A 21,993-nucleotide genomic window follows, 5' to 3' on the forward strand; every position below is an offset into this window, starting at 1 on the left:
ATTCATGCATAAACAAGCCATGTTGAGAGCTGTCACATCGCCATGTACAACAATACATATTAGTTCGAGATTATCAAACATTTATTCACAGGTGGGAGTAGAAAAGCATCCCATTCATATTCAGTCAGCATTCGATGTTAAAAGGCCAATCTGGATATGACTTTCACAAGTTAATGTAAAATCAATTTGACAATTTCCTTCGCATAACAGATCTCGTTCATAACATTTCAAACATAATATTGAATCTTATTGTGCATCCTTGACATTCTGTTAGTCACAAATGTATAATTATCATTTTCAGCATCCTCCATTAGCAATAACGCATCTTGATCTTTCTGTAAATTAAATTTTTGTTGATGCAAAATATACGTAAGCATATTGCAATAACCTGGACATATCATTTCAGTTGAACAGATAACTTACTCATTAAGCAAACAATATTATACATAAGAACAACATATTTTGGATACAATACAAACTTTAATATCATAATTTACAATAGTTAATTTAGTATGCTTCTACACAATGACACCTCACATAGCGCAGATAAAGCATACATACAATACAAATAACCGATATAATGATGATGGTATCTCCTCGTCACCTTGTCAACAATATCTATATTTCTAACGATACAGGTATCCTATCGTCACCTTGGCAACAGTGTCTAATGTTCCTGGTAATACTGCTATCTACTCATCACCTTGTCAACAATGTCTATGTTTCTGGTGATAATAAATCCCTTCGTCACCTTGTCAACAATGTCTATGTTCCTGGTGAAAATAAATCCCTTCGTTCCCTTTACAACAATATCTATGTTTCTACTGATGATGGTATTCCCTCGTTACCTTGTCAACAACGTCTATGTTTCTAATGATACAGGTATCCCCTCGTCACCTTGTCAACAATGTCTATGAGTCAAGTGATACAGGTATCCCCTCGTCACCCTGTAAACAATGTCTATGTTTCAAGGGATATAGGTATCCCCTCGTCACCATGCAAATAATTTGTCTGTTTCTGGTGAAAATAAATCCCTTCGTTCCCTTGACAACAATATCTATGTTTCTACTGATGATGGTATTCCCTCGTCACCTTGTCAACAATATCTATGTTTCTACTGATACAGGTTTCCCCTCGTGTTCTAGTCACCTAGACAATAATATCTATTTTTCTATTGTTAATGGTATCCCTCGTCTCCTTGACAATAATATATATATGTTTCTAATGATACTGGATCCCCTCTTCCCTTCACAACAATTTCTATATTTCTACTGATTTTGGTATTCCCTCGTCACCTTGTCAACAATGTCTCTCTTTCCGGTGATGATAAATTCCCCCGTCACGTTGTAAACAATATCTATATTTATGGTGATGATAAATTCCCTCGTCACATTGTCAACAATATCAATGTTTCTACTGATAATGGTATCCCCTCGTCACATTGTCAACAATGTCTCTGTTTCTGGTGATGATAAATTCCCCCGTCACCTTGACAACAATATCTATGTTTCTGGTGATGATAAATTCCCCGTCACCTTGACAACAATATCTATGTTTCTGGTGATGATAAATTCCCTCATCACATTGTCAACAATATCTATGTTTCTACTGATGATGGTATTCCCTCGTCACCTTGACGATAATATCTATATTTCTGGTGATGATAAATTCCCCCGTCACCTTGACAACAAGATCTATATTTCTGGTGATGATAAATTCCCCCGTCACCTTGACAACAATGTCTCTGTTTCTGGTGATGATAAATTCCCTCGTCACCTTGACGATAATATCTATATTTCTGGTGATGATAAATTCCCCCGTCACCTTGAAAACAATGTCTCTGTTTCTGGTGATGATAAATTCCCCCGTCACCTTGACAACAATATCTATGTTTCTTGTAATGATAAATTCCCCCGTCACCTTGACAACAATATCTATGTTTTTGGTAATGATAAATTTCCCCGCCACCTTGACAACAATATGTATGTTTCTGGTGATGATAAATTCCCCCGTCACCTTGACAACAATATCTATGTTTCTGGTGATGATAAATTTCCCCGCCACCTTGACAACTATATGTATGTTTCTGGTGATGATAAATTCCCCCGTCACCTTGACAACAATATCTATGTTTCTGGTGATGATAAATTCCCTCGTCACCTTGACAACAATATCTATGTTTCTGGTGATGATAAATTCCCTCATCACATTGTCAACCATATCTATGTTTCTACTGATGATGGTATTCCCTCGTCACCTTGACGATAATATCTATATTTCTGGTGATGATAAATTCCCTCGTCACCTTGACAACAATATCTATGTTTCTGGTGATGATAAATTCCCTTGTCACCTTGACAACAATATCTATGTTTCTGGTGATGACAAATTCCCCCGTCACCTTGACAACAATATCTATGTTTTTGGTAATGATAAATTCCCCCGCCACCTTGACAACAATATCTATGTTTTTGGTGATGATAAATTCCCCCGCCACCTTGACAACAATGTATATGTTTCTGGTGATGATAAATTCCCTCGTCACCTTGAAAACAATGTATATGTTTCTGGTGATGATAAATTCCCTCGTCACCTTGACAACAATATCTATGTTTCTGGTGATGATAAATTCCCTCGTCACCTTGACAACAATGTCTCTGTTTCTGGTGATGATAAATTCCCCGTCACCTTGACAACAATATCTATGTTTCTGGTGATGATAAATTCCCCGTCACCTTGACAACAATGCCTCTGTTTCTGGTGATGATAAATTCCCCGTCACCTTGACAACAATGTCTCTGTTTCTGGTGATGATAAATTCCTCGTCACCTTGACAACAATATCTATGTTTCTGGTGATGATAAATTCCTCGTCACCTTGACAACAATATCTATGCTTTACCGTCGATGTGTAGGTGCTTTTCCGTTATTACTAACGATTATGGTTATCATAGTCTGGGAAATACAACGCTGAATCCTTTCCAATTAAACATGTTTTACATTGTCAATCTTTCCTTTAAAAATATACAATTCAGAAAGTGCTGCCATCCATCGATGAGCTTTTCCTAATTAATGTTTAATATCAGATTGATTACTTACTTGTGGTAACTTCAAACCCTGCAGCTTTCGATGAAACATGAAATTGGAAACAGTTACTGAAACATAAGAACATATCTAGATTTAAAACAAAACACATTACCAATGTTTTGTTTCAGTTATTGATTAAACAAATCATAACGTTATGATACATATATTTGTAGTACATATTGTTTGTTACGATAGTAAACTTGCTAACAGATATAGCGATAGGTTTAAAGTGACCTAATACAAAACGAGGAAACCACCAACATTATTATACTATACGGCAGTTCTGATCGTTCTACTTTTTACTGAGAGATTCAGGTAGATGTTTTATCTATCGATAGGTGGAATAGGGATTTCCATTTTAATTTTATCTCCAAAGTATGCTTTTTCTATTTGTAGTTTTCTCAATTTCTTCCATCCTTAAAACTTGTACAATATAAAAATACCGAAAATAATGACTTACACAGGAAACGATATAAAAGGAAATGTGAAACTACTGTATCTGAAAAACAAGCTGATGTAGCCTCTCATATCTACATGCATTGAAACCGATTTATTATATTGGTATTACTTACATTGGAATAGTTATTGATTGATACTATATATCGTCACAGGTAAATCGTTATGTATTCGTGATAAGATTACAGAGCCACGAGGTAATCCACATATAGGACATTTTCCCTACCAGTTCACCTTTTAACGCTACCTTCATGATAATGGTGTGTGTTTAAATATAAGCTAAAATAAAATATAAATGTTTGCTCTTATATCAGTAATTGTTATTGTCAAACACTAATGACCTTCTCAATAGAATGACATAAAAATGGACTGCACTGGGACGACAACAGAACAAAGATCGAAAAATGGCCATTGGAAAATGCCAGTACATCAGATAATGAATTGACGGATACCGTAAGAGAATATTTAAAACACACCAACAGTATTGATATTTGGGGAGAATCAATGACAGAAAACAATTAATTAAACGAACTGGCCTGTCTAACACCAGAGGTAACAACAGACTCCTGTTGTTAATGTACACAATGCAATAAGGCGGTTTTCAGTTACCACTGTGTCATCCTGATGAGGTTAATGGACGACGATCTAGTCAACGTTATGTGTTAGCCAAACGCTTTCACACAATGAAAACAATAATAAAACCTAGATATGATGAATGCAGACTAAATACCTCTGGAATATCATCCAAACATGTATGACGTTCTTTCAAATGTGATAACTTTGATCTATACAAGTTTGCAAGGCTCGTTCTGTTAGAAACACGTCAGTATTTAATCTATTAGCCATTTCTAAATTTTGCCTCTGTATTGATACTCTTAGAATATAACAGGGTTTAAAAAGGTCAAATTTCATTGTATACTGTCGATGGTTGGTTTAAAGAAAACATCGGTACTGTAGATGTGATACAGTGGAAAGTGCTCTCTAGTTGTATAGTCGTCAGTTATATGTTATATATCAATTTTACAACATTGTAAAAGAATGTTATCCAACTTCCTTCTGATCAGTCTTACTGGCCACCCAGTACGTATATACAATATCTCACTGAAATCGTGGATAACCGTGAAAGTTAAATTTTATCCTATTCAAAACATCAAAACGTGACATACGGTTAGTAATAGAAAAATGAATAAGTCATTTACACTAAATTGATATCGATATTGTAAAATTTTATGGAAGATTTATTTGTGTTGAAACCGTCCACGATCTGATAAACAGATAAAACGGAATTATAATACATGTGAATTTTGTGATCAACATTAATCCACGAAATCCACAGCCAACGAAATTTTTTTCAAAACCTTGAAATCTGAACCTCACAAAATTATATTTTCATAATATCAGGGACTGTGAAAATGACATCGTGTCATTTATTTTGTTCTGCCACCTGACTTGTCTTGTTATTGATGTCAAAATATAGAGAATTTAATTGAGTTTTCATTTCCTAAGATATTTTATCAAAGAGTCTTAATTGTCTGAATATATTTGCGATCTATGGCGAACAAAGCTTGACACTTTGAGAACAGATCTATACAAAACTTTACATACTTTCAATCACATACATAGTAACGCAGAAAAGTTGTTGACAAATTTTAAAATAAAAGGGTGGAGGACAAACAAATTCAAAGAGGAACCCATTTTGTCAAGTTTTTTTCAATTACGATTGTCCTTATGATATCACAAACAAAATCTAACTGGCACAGCCAATGAAAAATGCTTTAGGGTATATCACACCAGTGAATATAGCAAAATAGTACATTCAGAAAGTAACAGGCGGATTTTGTGATAACAGACAATAAAATGCACATTTTCCTATACAAATATCAGATATGATTTGATAACAAAAATAATGCTAATGATATACATTCTCATGTAAATCTGGTTAAGATCAACTGGTTTTAATATGGTAGGTACGTATTTTTATTTTCCATAGTGTAGAAGCTATTGAATCTAGGTAGTACCAAATTCATTGCCATCCCATATTTTGACCAACGCACCAGAAAGACTCTATATTATGCGTATACTTTTTCATTGTCCTGTTTAGATACTTTATGTCGTCAAACGGAACCAAGAATGCGTTTCAAAATGGGATAATTCAGAATTAATTACCATTGGATATACGTGTATGCTACTCAGACTTCAATGAGATCTGAACCAGCTGTGTGTATGTGTTGAAAAATAGGTTGAAGTACTTTGTATGGTGTCAACCCCCGATAAAACTGGGGGCTCAACTTTAATGGCCACGGTGACAGCGTAGATACTCCTCCGTGTAATGAATGTCAAGTGGAAGACAATTCAATGTCAAACATCAAAGGCAGTGTGCAAGGAATAAACATCAATTTTGGTTAAACACTTTTATATTTTCAAACCACTATTGTGAATAAATAGTAAACACTGAATACATCTTACCAGTAGAAAACCGACTCGTAATACAGAAAGAAGAAATTAATACCATGCTATCATAGTAGGCCCTTGGGATAAAGCTTTGATTAAAAGATTTGTTTGCTTACTAATGACTTGTTTAATGATTCTAATGCTTTACTTGGAGGTTCTATAGATGTCCAGCTTTGATGTTGCAGAGTGAAAATGTTGTTCTGATAATGGACTCAATATTGCAGTTACCGTATGATTTTTGAAATAATCTTTTCTTTTCATAAGCTCTCTGTTTAACTAAGTAAAACATGAGGTTTAATTTTACTGCATATGGAGTATGTGATGTGAAGTCCGTCCTAAAACAAAATTACTATCACAAGAATATACAAGAAAATTCCTAAACGACGGAAAATGGCGCAAAGGTTTTAAATAAAAAAACTACGTAGGCAGGACATACCAATATGGCTACCATGATAGATCTGGTCCATGGGTGTGGCTCATGGCTGCTTCAAAACTCACATTGGTACCTCAATATCCACCTGTGCCTGCTTCAGACCTTGGTACTTCAATATCCAACTGTGCCTGCTACAGACCTTGTTACCTCAGTATCCACCTATGCCTGCTTTAGACATTGGTACCTCAGTATCCACCTGTGCCTGCTTTAGACCTTGGTACTTCAATATCCACCTGTGCCTGCTTCAGACCTTTGTACCTCAGTATCCACCTGTGCCTGCTTCAGACCTTGGTACTTCAATATCCACCTATGCCTGCTTTAGACCTTGGTACCTCAGTATCCACCTGTGCCTGCTTCAGACCTTGGTACCTCAATATCCACCTATGCCTGCTTTAGACCTTGGTACCTCAGTATCCACCTAAGCCTGCTTCAGACCTTGGTACCTCAGTATCCACCTAAGCCTGATTCAGACCTTGGTACCTCAGTATCCACCTGTGCCTGCTTCAGACCTTGGTACCTCAGTATCCACCTATGCCTGCTTTAGACCTTGGTACCTCAGTATCCACCTAAGCCTGCTTCAGACCTTGGTACCTCAGTATCCACCTAAGCCTGCTTCAGACCTTGGTATCTCAGTATCCACCTGTGCCTGCTTCAGACCTTTGTACCTCAGTATCCACCTGTGCCTGCTTCAGACCTTTGTATCTCAGTATCCAACTGTGCCTGCTACATACCCTGGTACCTCAGTATCTACCTATTCCTGCGTCAGACCTTGGTACCTCAGTATCCACCTATGCCTGCTTTAGACCTTTGTATCTCAGTATCCACCTGTGCTTGCTTCAGACCTTTGTATCTCAGTATCCAACTGTGCCTGCTACAGACCCTGGTACCTCAGTATCTACCTATGCCTGCGTCAGACCTTGGTACCTTAGTATCAACTTGTGCCTGTATCAGACCTTGGTGTCTCAGTATCCACTTATGCCTGCTTGAGACCTTGGTACCTCAGTATCCACCTATGCCTGCTTCAGGCCATGGTACCTCAGTATCCACCTATGCTTCCTTCAGACCATGGTACCTCAGTATCCACCTATGCCTGCTTGAGACCTTGGTACCTCAGTATCCACCTTTACCTGCTTCAGGCCATGGTACCTCAGTATCCACCGATGCTTCCTTCAGACCATGGTACCTCAGTATCCACCTGTGCTTCCTTCAGACCTTGGTACCTCAGTATCCACCTATGCTTCCTTCAGACCTTGGTACCTAAGTATCCACCTATGCCTGCTTCAGACCTTGGTATCTCATTATCCACCTATGCCAGCTTCAGACCTTGGTACCTGAGTATCACCTCAGTATCCACCTGTGCCTGCTTTAGACCTTGGTACTTCAATATCCACCTGTGCCTGCTTCAGACCTTTGTACCTCAGTATCCACCTGTGCCTGCTACAGACCTTGGTACCTCAGTATCCACCTATGCCTGCTTTAGACCTTGGTACCTCAGTATCCACCTAAGCCTATTTCAGACCTTGGTACCTCAGTATCCACCTAAGCCTGCTTCAGACCTTGGTATCTCAGTATCCACCTGTGCCTGCTTCAGACCTTTGTATCTCAGTATCCAACTGTGCCTGCTACATACCCTGGTACCTCAGTATCTACCTATTCCTGCGTCAGACCTTTGTATCTCAGTATTCACCTATGCCTGCTTCAGACCTTTGTATCACAGTATCCACCTATGCCTGCGTCAGACCTTGGTACCTCAGTATTCACCTATGCCTGCTTCAGACCTTTGTATCTCAGTATCCACCTATGCTTGCTTCAGACCTTGGTACCTCAGTATCCACCTGTACCTGCTTCAGACCTTGGTACCTCAGTATCCACCTATGCCTGCTTCAGACCTTGGTGCCTCAGTATTCACCTATGCCTGCGTCAAACCTTTGTATCTCAGTATCCACCTATGCCTGCGTCAGACCTTGGTATCTCAGTATCCACCTATGCCTGCTTCAGACCTGACATATGTACCTCAGTATCCACCTATGCCTGCGTCAGACCTTGGTATCTCAGTATCCACCTATACCTGCTTCAGACCTGACATATGTACCTCAGTATCCACCTATGCCTGCGTCAGGCCTTGGTATCTCAGTATCCACCTATACCTGCTTCAGACCTGACATATGTACCTCAGTATCCACCTATGCCTGCGTCAGGCCTTGGTATCACAGTATCCACCTATACCTGCTTCAGACCTGACATTGGTACCTCAGTATCCACCTATGCCTGTTCTGTCTGGAGCCACAATGGAGTTTGATATGAATGACATTTTCGACAAGTTATAGATAAATTACTGTTCTCTTGTTCTTTAAATCCTGTAGCTCTATGTGAATCTCCAACCATGCTTACACCTGATGTGAAAAGTTAAATATTTGATCTACTTTTGAACTTAATTTAAAAGAAAATGAAACCCTGCGGGTACAATATTGTACAAATAGTAGGGTTTAAAAGACTCTATCCTAATGAAGGGTATTGAAATGTTTAAATTGCTAGTACAAATGTACACAAATCGCTGAATGTGATATTTAATTTCCCTTTTGTACTGCATAACCGTTCTTGTCGATAAAATCAATCGGATTTTACTTTTGGACATACGTAGTTTGTACATTGTATAACATATCATTATATTCAAGTATATACATATATATAACCTTACTTTGATTTTAATTCAACAATAAATCTATTTCTTGATTTGAATGTCCACGTTGGTACCATTGGATATTCTTATTCACGAAGTAAGTTAAATCTCTAGGTCAGTCTATTTTTGTTGGTTAATATTTACGAATGATAAGCATCCCTTACTTAAAATGTAGCTTTGCTGTACACATCAAAAAATAAACCTTAATATATATGTAAGATTTTGTTTTTATACCTAGGTATTACAAAGTTATCTTACTATCAGCAGCACAATTTTACACACTATTAGCAAAATAACCAAGAATATTTATGAATTGAATGAGACTCATTAGAGCTGTTTGTATAGTGATATATCGAGTTGTAATCCATTTCTTATAACTGTTGCTTAATTATTAATTAAGAGAAACGTCCCTAATCATTAGCATTTCTTCTATAACAAGCATTGCAGTCGTCACAGCTTCTCTATGTAGAATGTGTAATTGACAATGAATTGGATCCGATTTGATAATCGAGATGCTTATCTGGCAGACGTTACAAAACCATCCTGTGAATTTACACTGTGTTAATTTCCACGATTTCCATGAAAGAATTCGATGAAATTAGACCTGGTAGTGTCGCTGTTTTTCGTTAGATTTTTTATTTGCTCATGTGATGACCACGATATGTCGATTTTCATTTCGAATTCACATTTGTCTTTATTTTCTTGTTTTATTCTTATACAAAGAAACAATTGTACATATGCGAAAGTGCAGGCCAAACCAGTATATAGATACCGCTGTTGTACATATCCACTTTAAGGGCCGGGAGAAGCCAGAGATAACATTTAATTTCAAACTACAATGTAAAGAAAAAGAAAGAAATTTATGTTTTGTATGGAAAGGTTTAACCACAACTACAGAATGATTTCGTAAATGTGCATGCTTTGTTTACATGGACTGCATTGTGTTCAATGTTAGGAGACATTTGAACAAAATTTAAGATTTTACAACCAGTATGAGTGTAATAATATACTCAGACATTAAAATCCATCGACATTTCAAACTATATGGTAAACATTGGATATTGACACTTAAATTAAAGTCAAACATATCTGATATAGTCTTGATTTTAATGACAAGATGAAAAGCAAGGACAGAAGACTTACACTGTTTACATAAAAATCTTGAGTGTCATTTGCAACCTGACCACAGAGTCAGGAGTTGGAGCCGTCTTCTGTTTACTTGTTTTATAATCTAAGATCCAGCCCTACTGTAAAAAACTTGACGTTTAGTATATAGTAAACATAAACAGACGAAATGGCTTCCACGTCGCCACAAATCTAACAAACTATGACTGCTCGTCAATTTGAAGATCATCTTCCACATTTGTGGGATTTTACTGGCGCTTGTATACACTGATTAACACGGGTCTTCCACAGCTATATGTAAACAGAATAAAGGACATCATGTTGTCTGTGTTTACACTCAAATACTTCTGTTCTTAATTATAATCAAAGTATCAGGGACACACACAAACGAAGTGTAGGATGTGTATAAAGGAAGTGATATATCAATATGGGATAGGATATAATATTGAGTAATTGGCCACGCGGATTATATATATAAAGGTTCAAGACAATTATTATAAGGTCTTCATGTGATCAATATGGTGGAGGAGTGTGATTAGTGAGGTAATAAATGATCATGTCCAGTCAAGTGTGACTCTGAAATCTGCACCTTTTGCAGTGTAGTATACAGTTAAAGGCCACTGAGGGTTTGAATATTTTCTTGTGTTCATGAAGATGGGTTGATATTTAAACATCGACGATCAGTTATTATAGCTAGCTAGGAATCGATCAATTGCTGGTTTGTTTATCTAATTAACTGGTTGGTTTCTTTGTCTTTTAAATTATCTTGGACAAAAGTGACTAATAACATTTCATCAGTTCATAGCTTGTTTTAGCATTGCACAGCCTCAAATACAACGTGTGTTTTTTAAACTGATGATTCTAACTGATGTAGAGTGTATAGAGGATGAGGGCAGACATGGCACCTCTCTAGCTTTAGCTAGTAGGGATTTCTCTTTATCTTGGTGGTAGAGTGTCTGGCTAGTTACAAAAGTGTTACTATAGCCTTACGAGAATCATTAGTATTAGTAGAGGTGAAAACCAGAAAGAAGAAGACTACAAGCTATAGGCCTAATTCAACCCCCAACAGCTAGGAACTGTGTTTTTTTTCACGACTCCCAATTTCATCTGTATGTATTAATTATTGCATCAAAATCAAAGAAGATCTAAACATGTTCATTTCTGAGTCAAAATATAAACCAATCACACCTTTATTTTCCAGATATATCAACAATGACTGCACAATAGGTTTCATTTCAACAGAAAATGAGTTGATAAATTCTTGCTTGTGATTGCACACATGCGAAATTACTGTACAAGACAGATATAACATGATACAAGAAAAAATCACAATAATTAGGGCTAAAAGCATTGACAAAACATGACCAAGTAATCAGATTTGTCGCCAATATTATGATAACATTTATTAGCACAATTCCATAACGTAATCTAAAGACTGTTTTGTCCGCATCCATGTGGTTTGCCGACCGTACTTAATCTCTTGAACGTTTTCTAGTACATGCTTACGAATAGATTTAAGCTCACCACCAGAATTTATCATAAAAAGCTAACTCGTCACTAATCAATGTTGTTTCGTATTTAAGTTTTTAAAAACTTTCCAATTAATTTATTGTTATCATATCATATGTATATTATAAATCAAAATATTTCAATATTTCAGAAGTCTATTTAATAAATCATGTCAGCAACTCGATCTCGGTAGTAGTAGGCCTACTCGAAATGAAACTAAAATACAAACTTCCAGTCTTAGAATTATGTCGGAAATCAATTACTCTTTCAAATATTTATGATCATCAATACAATACTGATATATTCCATAGAATAATCGGAAATATTTTAACATCAATTTAGTTTTTATTTGGAATGAAGACCTTATTGCAAAATAACTCTTGGATAAAAAACTTCATAAGAATGGACGAAGGGAGATAAATCGAACAGTGTAGATGATATGATTTTCTTCCAAACCTATTAGGAATGGCTTCTGGATTTCCCACTAGTTAGGACCCGGCATTATGATAGCCTGGGTGTTTGGACAGTACACCATGGCAAGTCCAGACACTCAAGAGAAGACAGGAATAATTAGGCCTGGGAGTCGTCTTCAAATTCATTCTAGACCCATCCGCACACAGACGACTCAACCAACTGCGGTAGTGTGGCAGGTCTGTTAGGAACCATTAGACCTGGGAGTAGTCTTTAGATTATATAGACTACTCCAACCTCAGACGCGACCAGGTGTACCCCTCCCCCCTCACTTCGCCAGAGAATCGACCTCAGTTTATTGGACAACGCTCGGCAAAGGGAAGAGTTTTGGTGACGGTTTATCATCATCATCATCATCTGATCTGGGCGATGGCTATACTTACGAAATCTGGAACGCCTACCTGCTTATAGATTATTTCATAAAAGTCTTGTTCCGTTTTCATAATTTATCTGATAATCTTAACACTAACTAGTAAACCTAGGTTAAGAGAAGGCATAATTTCTGATTTTAATTTATTTCCACAGTTGATTTTCCACTACTTTATTTACTTAAACCGGATGTAAAGCAATCACCTGTGTATTAAGATAAACTACTGTATAAGAGAAATCCGATTGCAGATGTTAGGATTATTGGCACTTCAATGCAAGGCCTCTCGTACAAAAATATACAGCTTATGTTAGGAGACAGGTCATGTGTTCGAATTCTGTATGTAAACATCACTGACATTGGTCATAATGATACTTTTTATAGGTGACGTGTTTTACAAGTGTTTCAAAATAATGAGCTCACCTTGTCATTAATAATTCATCTTTGCAATCCGTACAACATTCAGAGTTATGAATTGAACGAAATGTTTGAATACAGTGTACTTGGGAGGAGAGACGACTATTATTTCCTACAACATTATGTTTAGACAATGACTTGGTATCACGATTAAAGAAGAAAGTACTAAACTTGAAGTATCCAAACAAACAATGGGTGTCCATCCAATATTAACACGAAATAAAGGCAACTCAAGCAAACGATATAATGGTAAGACAATTCAGACAGGTGAAACAAACAGGAAATAAACAATCTTAGACTCAAGTTCGTCATAAATGTTTTATTTAACTTTTGATGACTTATAGTAATAATAATAGCAGATATATTTTGCTTTGCTATATCATAATGCTAGATTCCGTTCATATTTCGGATATTTCATAAGGACCCTTTTCTGACATTGATCTTCTTCTCAGCTTTAATATCCATAAAGACTTCCGGTTCATGAATTTTAATATGCATGTTTAAGATATATTATGATAACAAAAAATGAAAGCAAATTGAAAAAATATATATACAGATACATTTGCAATTGATAATTAATTCTGTTTAAGGATTAATTCATTATCTGAATAATTACCTTTTTTCTAAACTTAATTAGTTTTTCCTCCTAAAAATGATAAATTCGATTTTTCTTTCAATTTTCAAAGTTTTTAATGCTTTTTGTTTAAAAGAGACAAGGTGAAAGTAATTCGTTAATCAAAGTTGATTTGATAGTCAAAAATTGGTTTAGGAAAAAAAAGACTAATGCAAATTACAAACAAATTTTGACAAAGTATAATGTTACAAAAAATGTTCTACGCATATATAAAACAGCATCAAATTGAACACAACACGCGAATAAATAATCTTTTGAAAACATTTACATAATCAGAAACATAATGTATAGTTTTGATCAAACGATAATAAATGAAATGCACTATATCCCAAATTACCGGGAAAATATGTTCCAGGGGAATTCCGACATTGCTAAAGCAGAAGGATATTAAAGAATTTGCTCTATTTCCTGTATTTGGGTGCCCCTCTGGCCCCGTGGGACCAAGACTCATCATTTAGACAAAATTCATTTCCACGCCCCAAGAGATGCATCTGACCAAATTTGATTAAAATCTGCTTAGACGTTCATGACTAATAGTGTTTTAAGGAAATTGTTAACGAAGGACGGACGGGCGACATATGTGATGGTTGCTCACCTGGTCAGAAGGAACAAGGTGAGCTTAAAATGAAAAAAAAAACAACCTTAATGCCAATATGTTAGACGTTTCGTGGCACTCACTACACATGTATATTACAATATGTTGAAATGTTATGTAAAAACAAATAAATTTCATAATTACTTTTATCAAATCAAAGATTTACATTATCAATCGAATCTAGGAAAACTGATGAAGTAAAAATACATATGTTTAAACTTATGAAAATGACTGGACGTGAAAATAACAGCACAACAATTACCGTATTTAATTAAAATTAAAAAAATAAAATACATACCAGGTATGTTGTAACAGAATCATATCTGAACATATCAAAAACAAAGACATAACTTTCAAACATAGTTTATCTGTTATCGTCTGAACACTTTACACAGTTGGAACAAATAGTTCTGGCAGGTTTTTTTTACGACCTCACACGGGCAGCATTAATTACTTAAGTGGACTGGCTGTAAGCGTTTCAAATAAAAGACAAGTTAGTTTTAGTCTTCCTAACATCGGGTGTATCTGGTCTCTGATCTCTTGTTACATTAAACTGAATGACTGAGCATCATGGAGGGCATTTTTAGAACATCTCATAAATAGCGACCTGATTATTCGCAACTTCGGCTAGTAAGAATTTATCCTCCTGCACAGCAATCGTCGATGGTTCTTTCAAACCATGCACTGACGTAAGCAGTACTCTACTTCCAGTGGATAAACTGACTTGTATTATATTGCTCGACTTTCGGCCGCATATGTACACATTCCCTTCTTTATCTACGCCACAACCGCGCAGACCTTTTGCAAGTTGAGGGCCTAGAGTTTCTTTCGAAAATCGATCAAGAGAAGAAATTCTCAATATACCTCCATTTTCTGCGTCATGAGTGCTGATAACCTCCCTTCTTGCATTGCTTGCCACAAGTTGCCAACAAGAAATCGGCAACTTACAAAACCGCTCTAGCTGATGAGAGTGTTTGCCCACTCTCAAAACCTTGAACAGCGTGACCTTTCGCTCTGTCGGGCAGCTGATCACGATCCCGCCTCGGAATGACGTAATACCGTAACAACACATTTTTAATTTGATGCTTTTGTTGTCGTTTCGGAATAAGGCTGACGTCCTAGGGTCTCGTTCGATGAATGCTATCATTTGCTTAAAGGGCAAAGTGATTGCGAAAGTGTCACCATCTATGCTACAGATGTCCCATGGGCCATCTTGCAGTCTGATCTGATGGACAAGATGACCATAATCCGAAAACAGCTTTACCGCTTTGTTTGGGAAATCCACCAAAATTACCTGGTTATTTGGCAGATATAAAGCACTGGTTATTCCACAAGTAAATTGATCTTCATGTGTACGTACATTAAATCGTAAAATCTCACGCGCACTTCTTGAATTCAAAGGCAACAATTTTCGGACAGAGGATGGAAGGTCGGTTTTCTCCCGTACGAAATCTGTCTCTCCGAAACTGTCTATATCGAACATGGCTGTTAAAAGTGGATTCATTTGGACTGAGAGACGAGGCACACTATGGAATCCAGAAATTTCCTTCACAACATCAGCGCATTGTTTTATTTGGAAGTGACAAAACAATGCAGCGGACATGATTCTCTTATCATCACCATCCTGTATCGCGGCATTTAATCGAACTAAAGACCGATTTAATCCGTTGTTTACAATTTCGCATTGTTTCGAGACTTCAGATAAAGCATGTTCTTCATTCTTTGAAACTTTTGAAATCTGCTCATTTAAGTTCGTTTCCATTTCGTCCAAATGGTGATTAATGTCATTTCGAAGTTCGCAGATATGTTCTAAGCTGGAATCACGATCAGCATACATTGCGCTTACGCGTTGTTTGAAGAGACTAACCAAAGTTTCCATGGCTAATGTACCATCTTTTAAAGAGGCTTTCAATCCAGAACGTCCTGTCTGCAGCATCCGTGAATACTCCCTAAACTTGTGGACTCCTTCGCATGTTAAATGTTCTTCTTTCATACAGTGTTCACAAACTGGGCATTTATGCAGCATACAGAAAAATTCAAACATTCCACCATGTCGTCTACATTCCAGTCGAGATGTGTCAAACTCTCTTGGATCAATATTTGTCACGGGAGATAACTCTACCTGAATCTCTGAATGTCCGACGCCAACATAAATGCGCGTGTGATCTGGAGCATTAAGATGCAGGGCACTATCACAGGCTTCACAAAGGTTTACTGAACACTGTTCACATCGTAAGTCTGCAGATACGGTTTTTCTGTTGAATATTTGACAATTTCCGCAGTATTTGTTTTCAGGAGTTTTCCTCTTTTTCTGGGGTACTGATTTTGGTTTGTGCGACTCCATGGCACTGACTTTAGGATTCTGTGGTGATTTCCCGATTTCGATCAGCTGGAGCATGATGTTGTTTGTTGGAAACTGGTGGGTCCAGTCTTTGTAAGGTTTTGTTGGATCGAGAGGCGAGGTATCTCGTCTACAGATAGGGCATGGGAAACTCTTGAATGGTAGCATTAAGTGCCTTTCTGCCTTCTCCTTGATGAAAGATTCGAGACAATCATAACAGAAAGTATGCAAACAAGGTAGAGCTTTGGGTCGTTCCAGTGTTTCCAGACAGATGGGACAGTCTGTCAACTCAGAACTAATATTCAGCCACGCGTCCGATGCCGAAGCGCCATCTTCTGGCGTTGCTTGGTTTTGGCTTCTTGGTGGTTCTTGTTCTAAATGCCTATCCCAGCTAGACGTATTAGTATTGGGCGGTGATAAGATACTTGAACCCCTAAAACGGTTCTCATGAGCATTTCTTTGGCGATGCACCTGTAATGGATCATGGAAATCGACTTGAAATGCCTGTAAATGTCGCCGGTGCCTAATGTTGCTACTTGGACCATCCGAGAACAAGTCATCATCACTGATGTTCGATCCATCGTCCCAAGATGGAATCAAGCCTTCCTCTGCCATGATCACTGACGCGGAGGTATTAAATTACTTCCTCATGCCATCCTGCAATTGACAAAGAAATTGTTAGCAAGTAGCTTTTGCTTCCTCCAAAATTCTTCATTTTCCTTTCGATTGTTTTAAGAAGTTGTATTTTAATATGTAAATAGGTACGTGAAAACGGAATTAAAATAAAAAGAACAGGCAATTAGACAATTAATTGCTTTTGAAAACACATGGGAAAGAACGGTGAAATATTCACAAACAGACAATTCCCTAGCTTCATATGCTGTAGGAACAGGTTTTATCACGTATAGGTGTATAGACATGAAACAGAGTAGGAAGGAGAGAAAAGGTATCTTCATATGTTACAATGAAATAAGCCGTTGAAGTAAGGACAATCATGTCACATTTATATATCGATAATGAACACATGTACATTGACACTTATGAAGTATTTGTGTAGGTTTCCATTCTAGAGTTGATGTATTAATGTTTATCATGTTCATACTGACACTGTGGTAGAGTGGTATAAGGGGTTTCCGGACGGCCAATCTGTTCCGGCACTTCGTTTTTATTTAGCTTTAACCTTCGATATATGACTAAATAAATCAACATTCACCATAAAGATAAATTTCTGCTTGTTGATTTGTTTCTCATTTCAGTGTTTGCGAACTTACTCTAAGCGACAGGTTTCTTGTTGTACAGAGTACTTGCCTCAAATATTAAGCATGGGCTTCTCCATGACGGATATGTATGCATCTGTTAACGTATGGCATTAAATTATTTAATATAAAATTCAAGGAGAAAGCGAGACTCTCCGGCGATTGTTTCTGTCTTCCTGCACAACAAAGCTATCTTTGATACGTTCGTTTCTTCACGTCCAGACATCTGGTGATCAATGAACAGTTTATTTTCGTGAGTCCTTTCCAACTTACTGAAAACAATGGATCTCACAGCGTAAAATTCAAGTATGTTCAGAAATTCGATGAGTCCCATCAAAATTCTTTTTGTACAGGATTTGGAACTCGTATGTTGATTTATCATTTGGCATTGTATAGGAAAGCTCGGGAGACCAGGTTGTCGATGATATTTGACATTTAAGACACGAAAGTGCAAGTCTGAAACCAAATGACACATATTTTTGTCATGCTCTCGGTAGATGATGGATCATGATATCCATATTTTTCATATTTAATCTATAATTATATTTCGATTGTGCTATACTTATTTTACATATTTTCCCGTGTAAACATATTTCCATCAATTAACTTTGATAAAATTATTTATGGAATATTGAGAGACGTATATGTTAACGGATATGTATTTTATTTTCGAACTTTGAATCCAAAAAGCTGGTGTTAGGCTGTCGTAAACGTTATACAGGTTCGAAATTGAACTTTTTCATTTTTTTCTTTTAACATTTCATTTATTTAATCACTATAGGTATTTTTAATTGCAATGGCATTAGGATTTAACTTTCTCACATTCATATTAAATACAGACTTCACAAAATGCATGGCACTATGAACGGTGACAGGTAAGCCTCATAATGGAAATGTGAGTTTACAAATCATAGGCTTTTTTGTACAACGGTCTATCGTCTTGAGTCGTATGGGCACACGTGTAATATTACCTAAGTAGACTGAGCTGCGACTTGTTTCATAGATATCAAGTGTAAAAAGCAAACCTCAAATACTTGTGTGTTCCAGTTAATATTCAAGAGAAAATTACATTTGTTAAGTAACGTTATTCTGGACCAAAAATTCTTACTAAATTTCGTTAAACCTCCTCCTCCATTTATCATAAAATTGTATCAATTGCTCATTGTTAGGATAAGGTTCTTTAAAATGTACTACATATAATTTATCATTTTTTCATGGATCAAAATGCTTCTTCGGTTTCTCAATAAAAGCAAAATTGTTTAATGTCGCCATTTAAATTTCATAATTTGTGAAATTAAATACGATAGGTGGAGAAAAAAAATCTTTCAATACATTTTTCATGATAACGATTTTCATTATATAGTTGAAACTTTATTGATGTTTATGAAAGTTAAAGTTGATAAGATACTGTCAAAATATATGTCACACCATCAACTAGGATTCGTTGTGTGTTTCAAGTTTTTATTGGTACCCCTGGTTTATGAATGAAACCAATTCACATCACCGACCGTCGGGTCGCGTCAGTGCTTTACATCCGTAGCTATATGTGGCGCCCGGACTCCCGAGGACGTCCAGAGCGACGTGGCTAATCTGTGGTTCTGCCCAGCACCCAGGGGTATCTCTAGTTCTATTACCCTACACACTCTCGCACGACTTCCTCACCTGTCACACCTCTGCACGTCTCAAGACAACCGTATAAGGACAGACACTGACAATACCTAACAGGTAACACACCAAATAAGGACATACACGTACATGCACGGACAGTAACGAATACAAATTAAACAGGACGTTTACAGACACTTACTCCTGTTTATCCTGTGACAGTTAGCATTATAGTCAATAGTACATAACAGTATCTCATGATAATATGCAATTATAAGCATATAAAAAAATCCGGAACGCCACCTCATTTCCACTTTGTTATTTTATAGTTGCAACATAACATCCGGTGATCAAAACGAAAGTAAACAGAACTAAATGTAAATGAAATTTAGGTCACATGCTTAATACTCCTCCATTTTCTGCACAATGGAATCTTTGAAATGTTATTTCTCGGTGTTTTTGTTATCGTATTTGATTTCTGAATAACAGTTACAAAAAAAAACAACAATAAATTTTACACTACTCATGACCTAAGCTTACAGACCTACGTTTGTGTCTTACAAGCATATTTTTCGACGATTCCTCCAAAACGATGCATATTCGATTTAAAATGATGATAAAGACTCAATACCCTTTTCTGCAATATATACCTCCTCTTTGTGCTCACCTCATAAAGCTTTTGTGGTGCAATGATCAGTCCACTTCGTACCCAACCCATCTGATCATTTCCGTAAAAAATGTTTCAAGGGAAATAACCCTAGTTTAATTGCACGGCAAATTCAGGTTTCAAAACATCGAAATGTTAAATTTCCCCAAAATTCTTCAAGTGAAAAATGAACTGGTGGATGCTTTCATATTTAAACACTCGTGATGTTACGAGCAAATGATCCGAATAAGACTGATTGTTCACAGCTAAACTATCATCAGTCCTAGCTCTATGAAACGTTCAATCAATGCAATACAATATCGTAAAGAGAAGTTTGTGAATCACATATATTTATACATATGTTGTAATATATATATGATAGTGCCAAGGTAAACCAACTTTTATTCCATCGGCAATATGAATATTTGTTTCAGACAATATTTATAAGAAATCTTATATATCTTATTATATATCTTAAATATTTCATTGTGTTGAAAGGTTACCATCATTTGTTCAAAGACACAATTGACCACTTTGTCATAGAATCCGAGAAATTGATAGTTTCATAAATCTCGTTCCTCTATTAGATATCTTATATAAAACACGTCAAATAAAGTGAGATATCTTTTATATCATCTCGTGCAATTTCTAAGTAAGAAATCGAGGCTTTCATTTGAATTTTCACGAGACGTCTTTATGACGTCACTGTACATGAACACGTGAATACATATGAAATAACATATGGACAGAAATTGCTTCTTGAGAAATGTTAATTTGGCTTCTCCACTGTTTGCATTTCTCGATACTTACATATGATTAGGCATGCGCAAGTAGACAATATTATCATTATTTATACCTGTTATATAAATGCGCGATGTTAGCTTACATCACCAAAGTTTTATATATAGAAAGAAACATCAGTTTAATCATTTTAATGATTTTGTTGTCAATGACGCTCAAGTGGCGTTACCTACAGTGTGCGATAGGACATGGATGGTATATAATGTATTTTTATGGAGCCATGTGGTTATTAAATATAGATATTATGCTATATTATTCATATCCATGTAACTACAAAAATGTAAATATACATGTATATTATGATATAAACTAAGGACTATATACATAATTATTCTACTGTCAATTCACCAATTTTATCTTTTTTACATGTATTTCATAAAATTCAACATTTTATATACAGTTTAGTTATTATTGTTGAATAATATACATGTACATTACTTAATGATATATATTCTCTTTATTTTAAACAGAGTTAGAGTTCTTTGCGGTCAATCTGATCCACCTCACTATTAAGACCACCTCGCTATTAAGACCACTTTTGTCCAGTCCCCAAAAAGGTCTTAATAGCGAGGTTTTCACTGTACATTATTGCTTGATGCGAGTTGCTTGTGAAATTGTAATTCTAGAACAAGTCCAGCCAGGAAATGTGAAACAGTCATTTTGTGAACATATACATGTATGTGATATGGAACCGCCTAATTTGTAGCGGAGGTGGACAGAGAACCTCACGCAGATCAGCATTAATAATGCACCATCCATCAGGAGCTTGAGGTTTCGAACCATGGTCTCGTCGATTGAATTTCCAGTCTCAGTTTACACTTAACGATTTTGTATTATGGTACAATGATAGAAGTAGGCTTCATAAACACTAATCATTTCAATGATGTTGCAGAAATCACGTAGTGCTCTTTGCTGAAAATGCAGACCTCGTTCTCAACGCGTGTTAAAAAAGAGAAAACTTCCATAACAGCAGCGACTTGCGTCCCACAGAATAACAGAGGATAAGAAATCAGATTACTATTTCTAATGAAACGCAAATGTTCTTATGGTGTAAACTTCAGAACTGTTTCCTCACATCGGTACATATGCATTTTTTTTCAATATGAATTATGAATGGAAA

General features: G+C 36.3%; 1 protein-coding gene across 1 annotated transcript; it reads right to left on the reverse strand.

Annotated features, from left to right (window-relative positions):
• Positions 1 to 14,575: 14,575 nt before the first annotated feature.
• LOC132548217 (uncharacterized) lies at positions 14,576 to 20,144 on the reverse strand. The gene is made up of 2 exons (XM_060212039.1): positions 20,094 to 20,144; positions 14,576 to 17,222 (listed from the first exon to the last, which is right to left on the reverse strand). Exon 2 carries the CDS (start codon positions 17,178 to 17,180, stop codon positions 14,808 to 14,810), a length of 2,373 nt encoding a protein of 790 aa, XP_060068022.1. The 5' UTR covers positions 17,181 to 17,222; positions 20,094 to 20,144; the 3' UTR covers positions 14,576 to 14,807.
• Between the last annotated feature and the right edge of the window lie 1,849 nt (positions 20,145 to 21,993).

This window comes from Ylistrum balloti, unplaced genomic scaffold (assembly GCF_031769215.1).
Source record: "Ylistrum balloti isolate Yb309-2 unplaced genomic scaffold, AGI_CSIRO_Ybal_v1 Utg370006, whole genome shotgun sequence".
Classification (NCBI taxonomy): Eukaryota; Metazoa; Mollusca; class Bivalvia; order Pectinida; family Pectinidae; genus Ylistrum; species Ylistrum balloti.

Excerpts from the sequence above, each read along its gene's own strand:
- LOC132548217 (XM_060212039.1), bottom strand. The coding sequence starts at position 17,180 with ATGGCAGAGGAAGGCTTGATTCCATCTTGGGACGATGGATCGAACATC.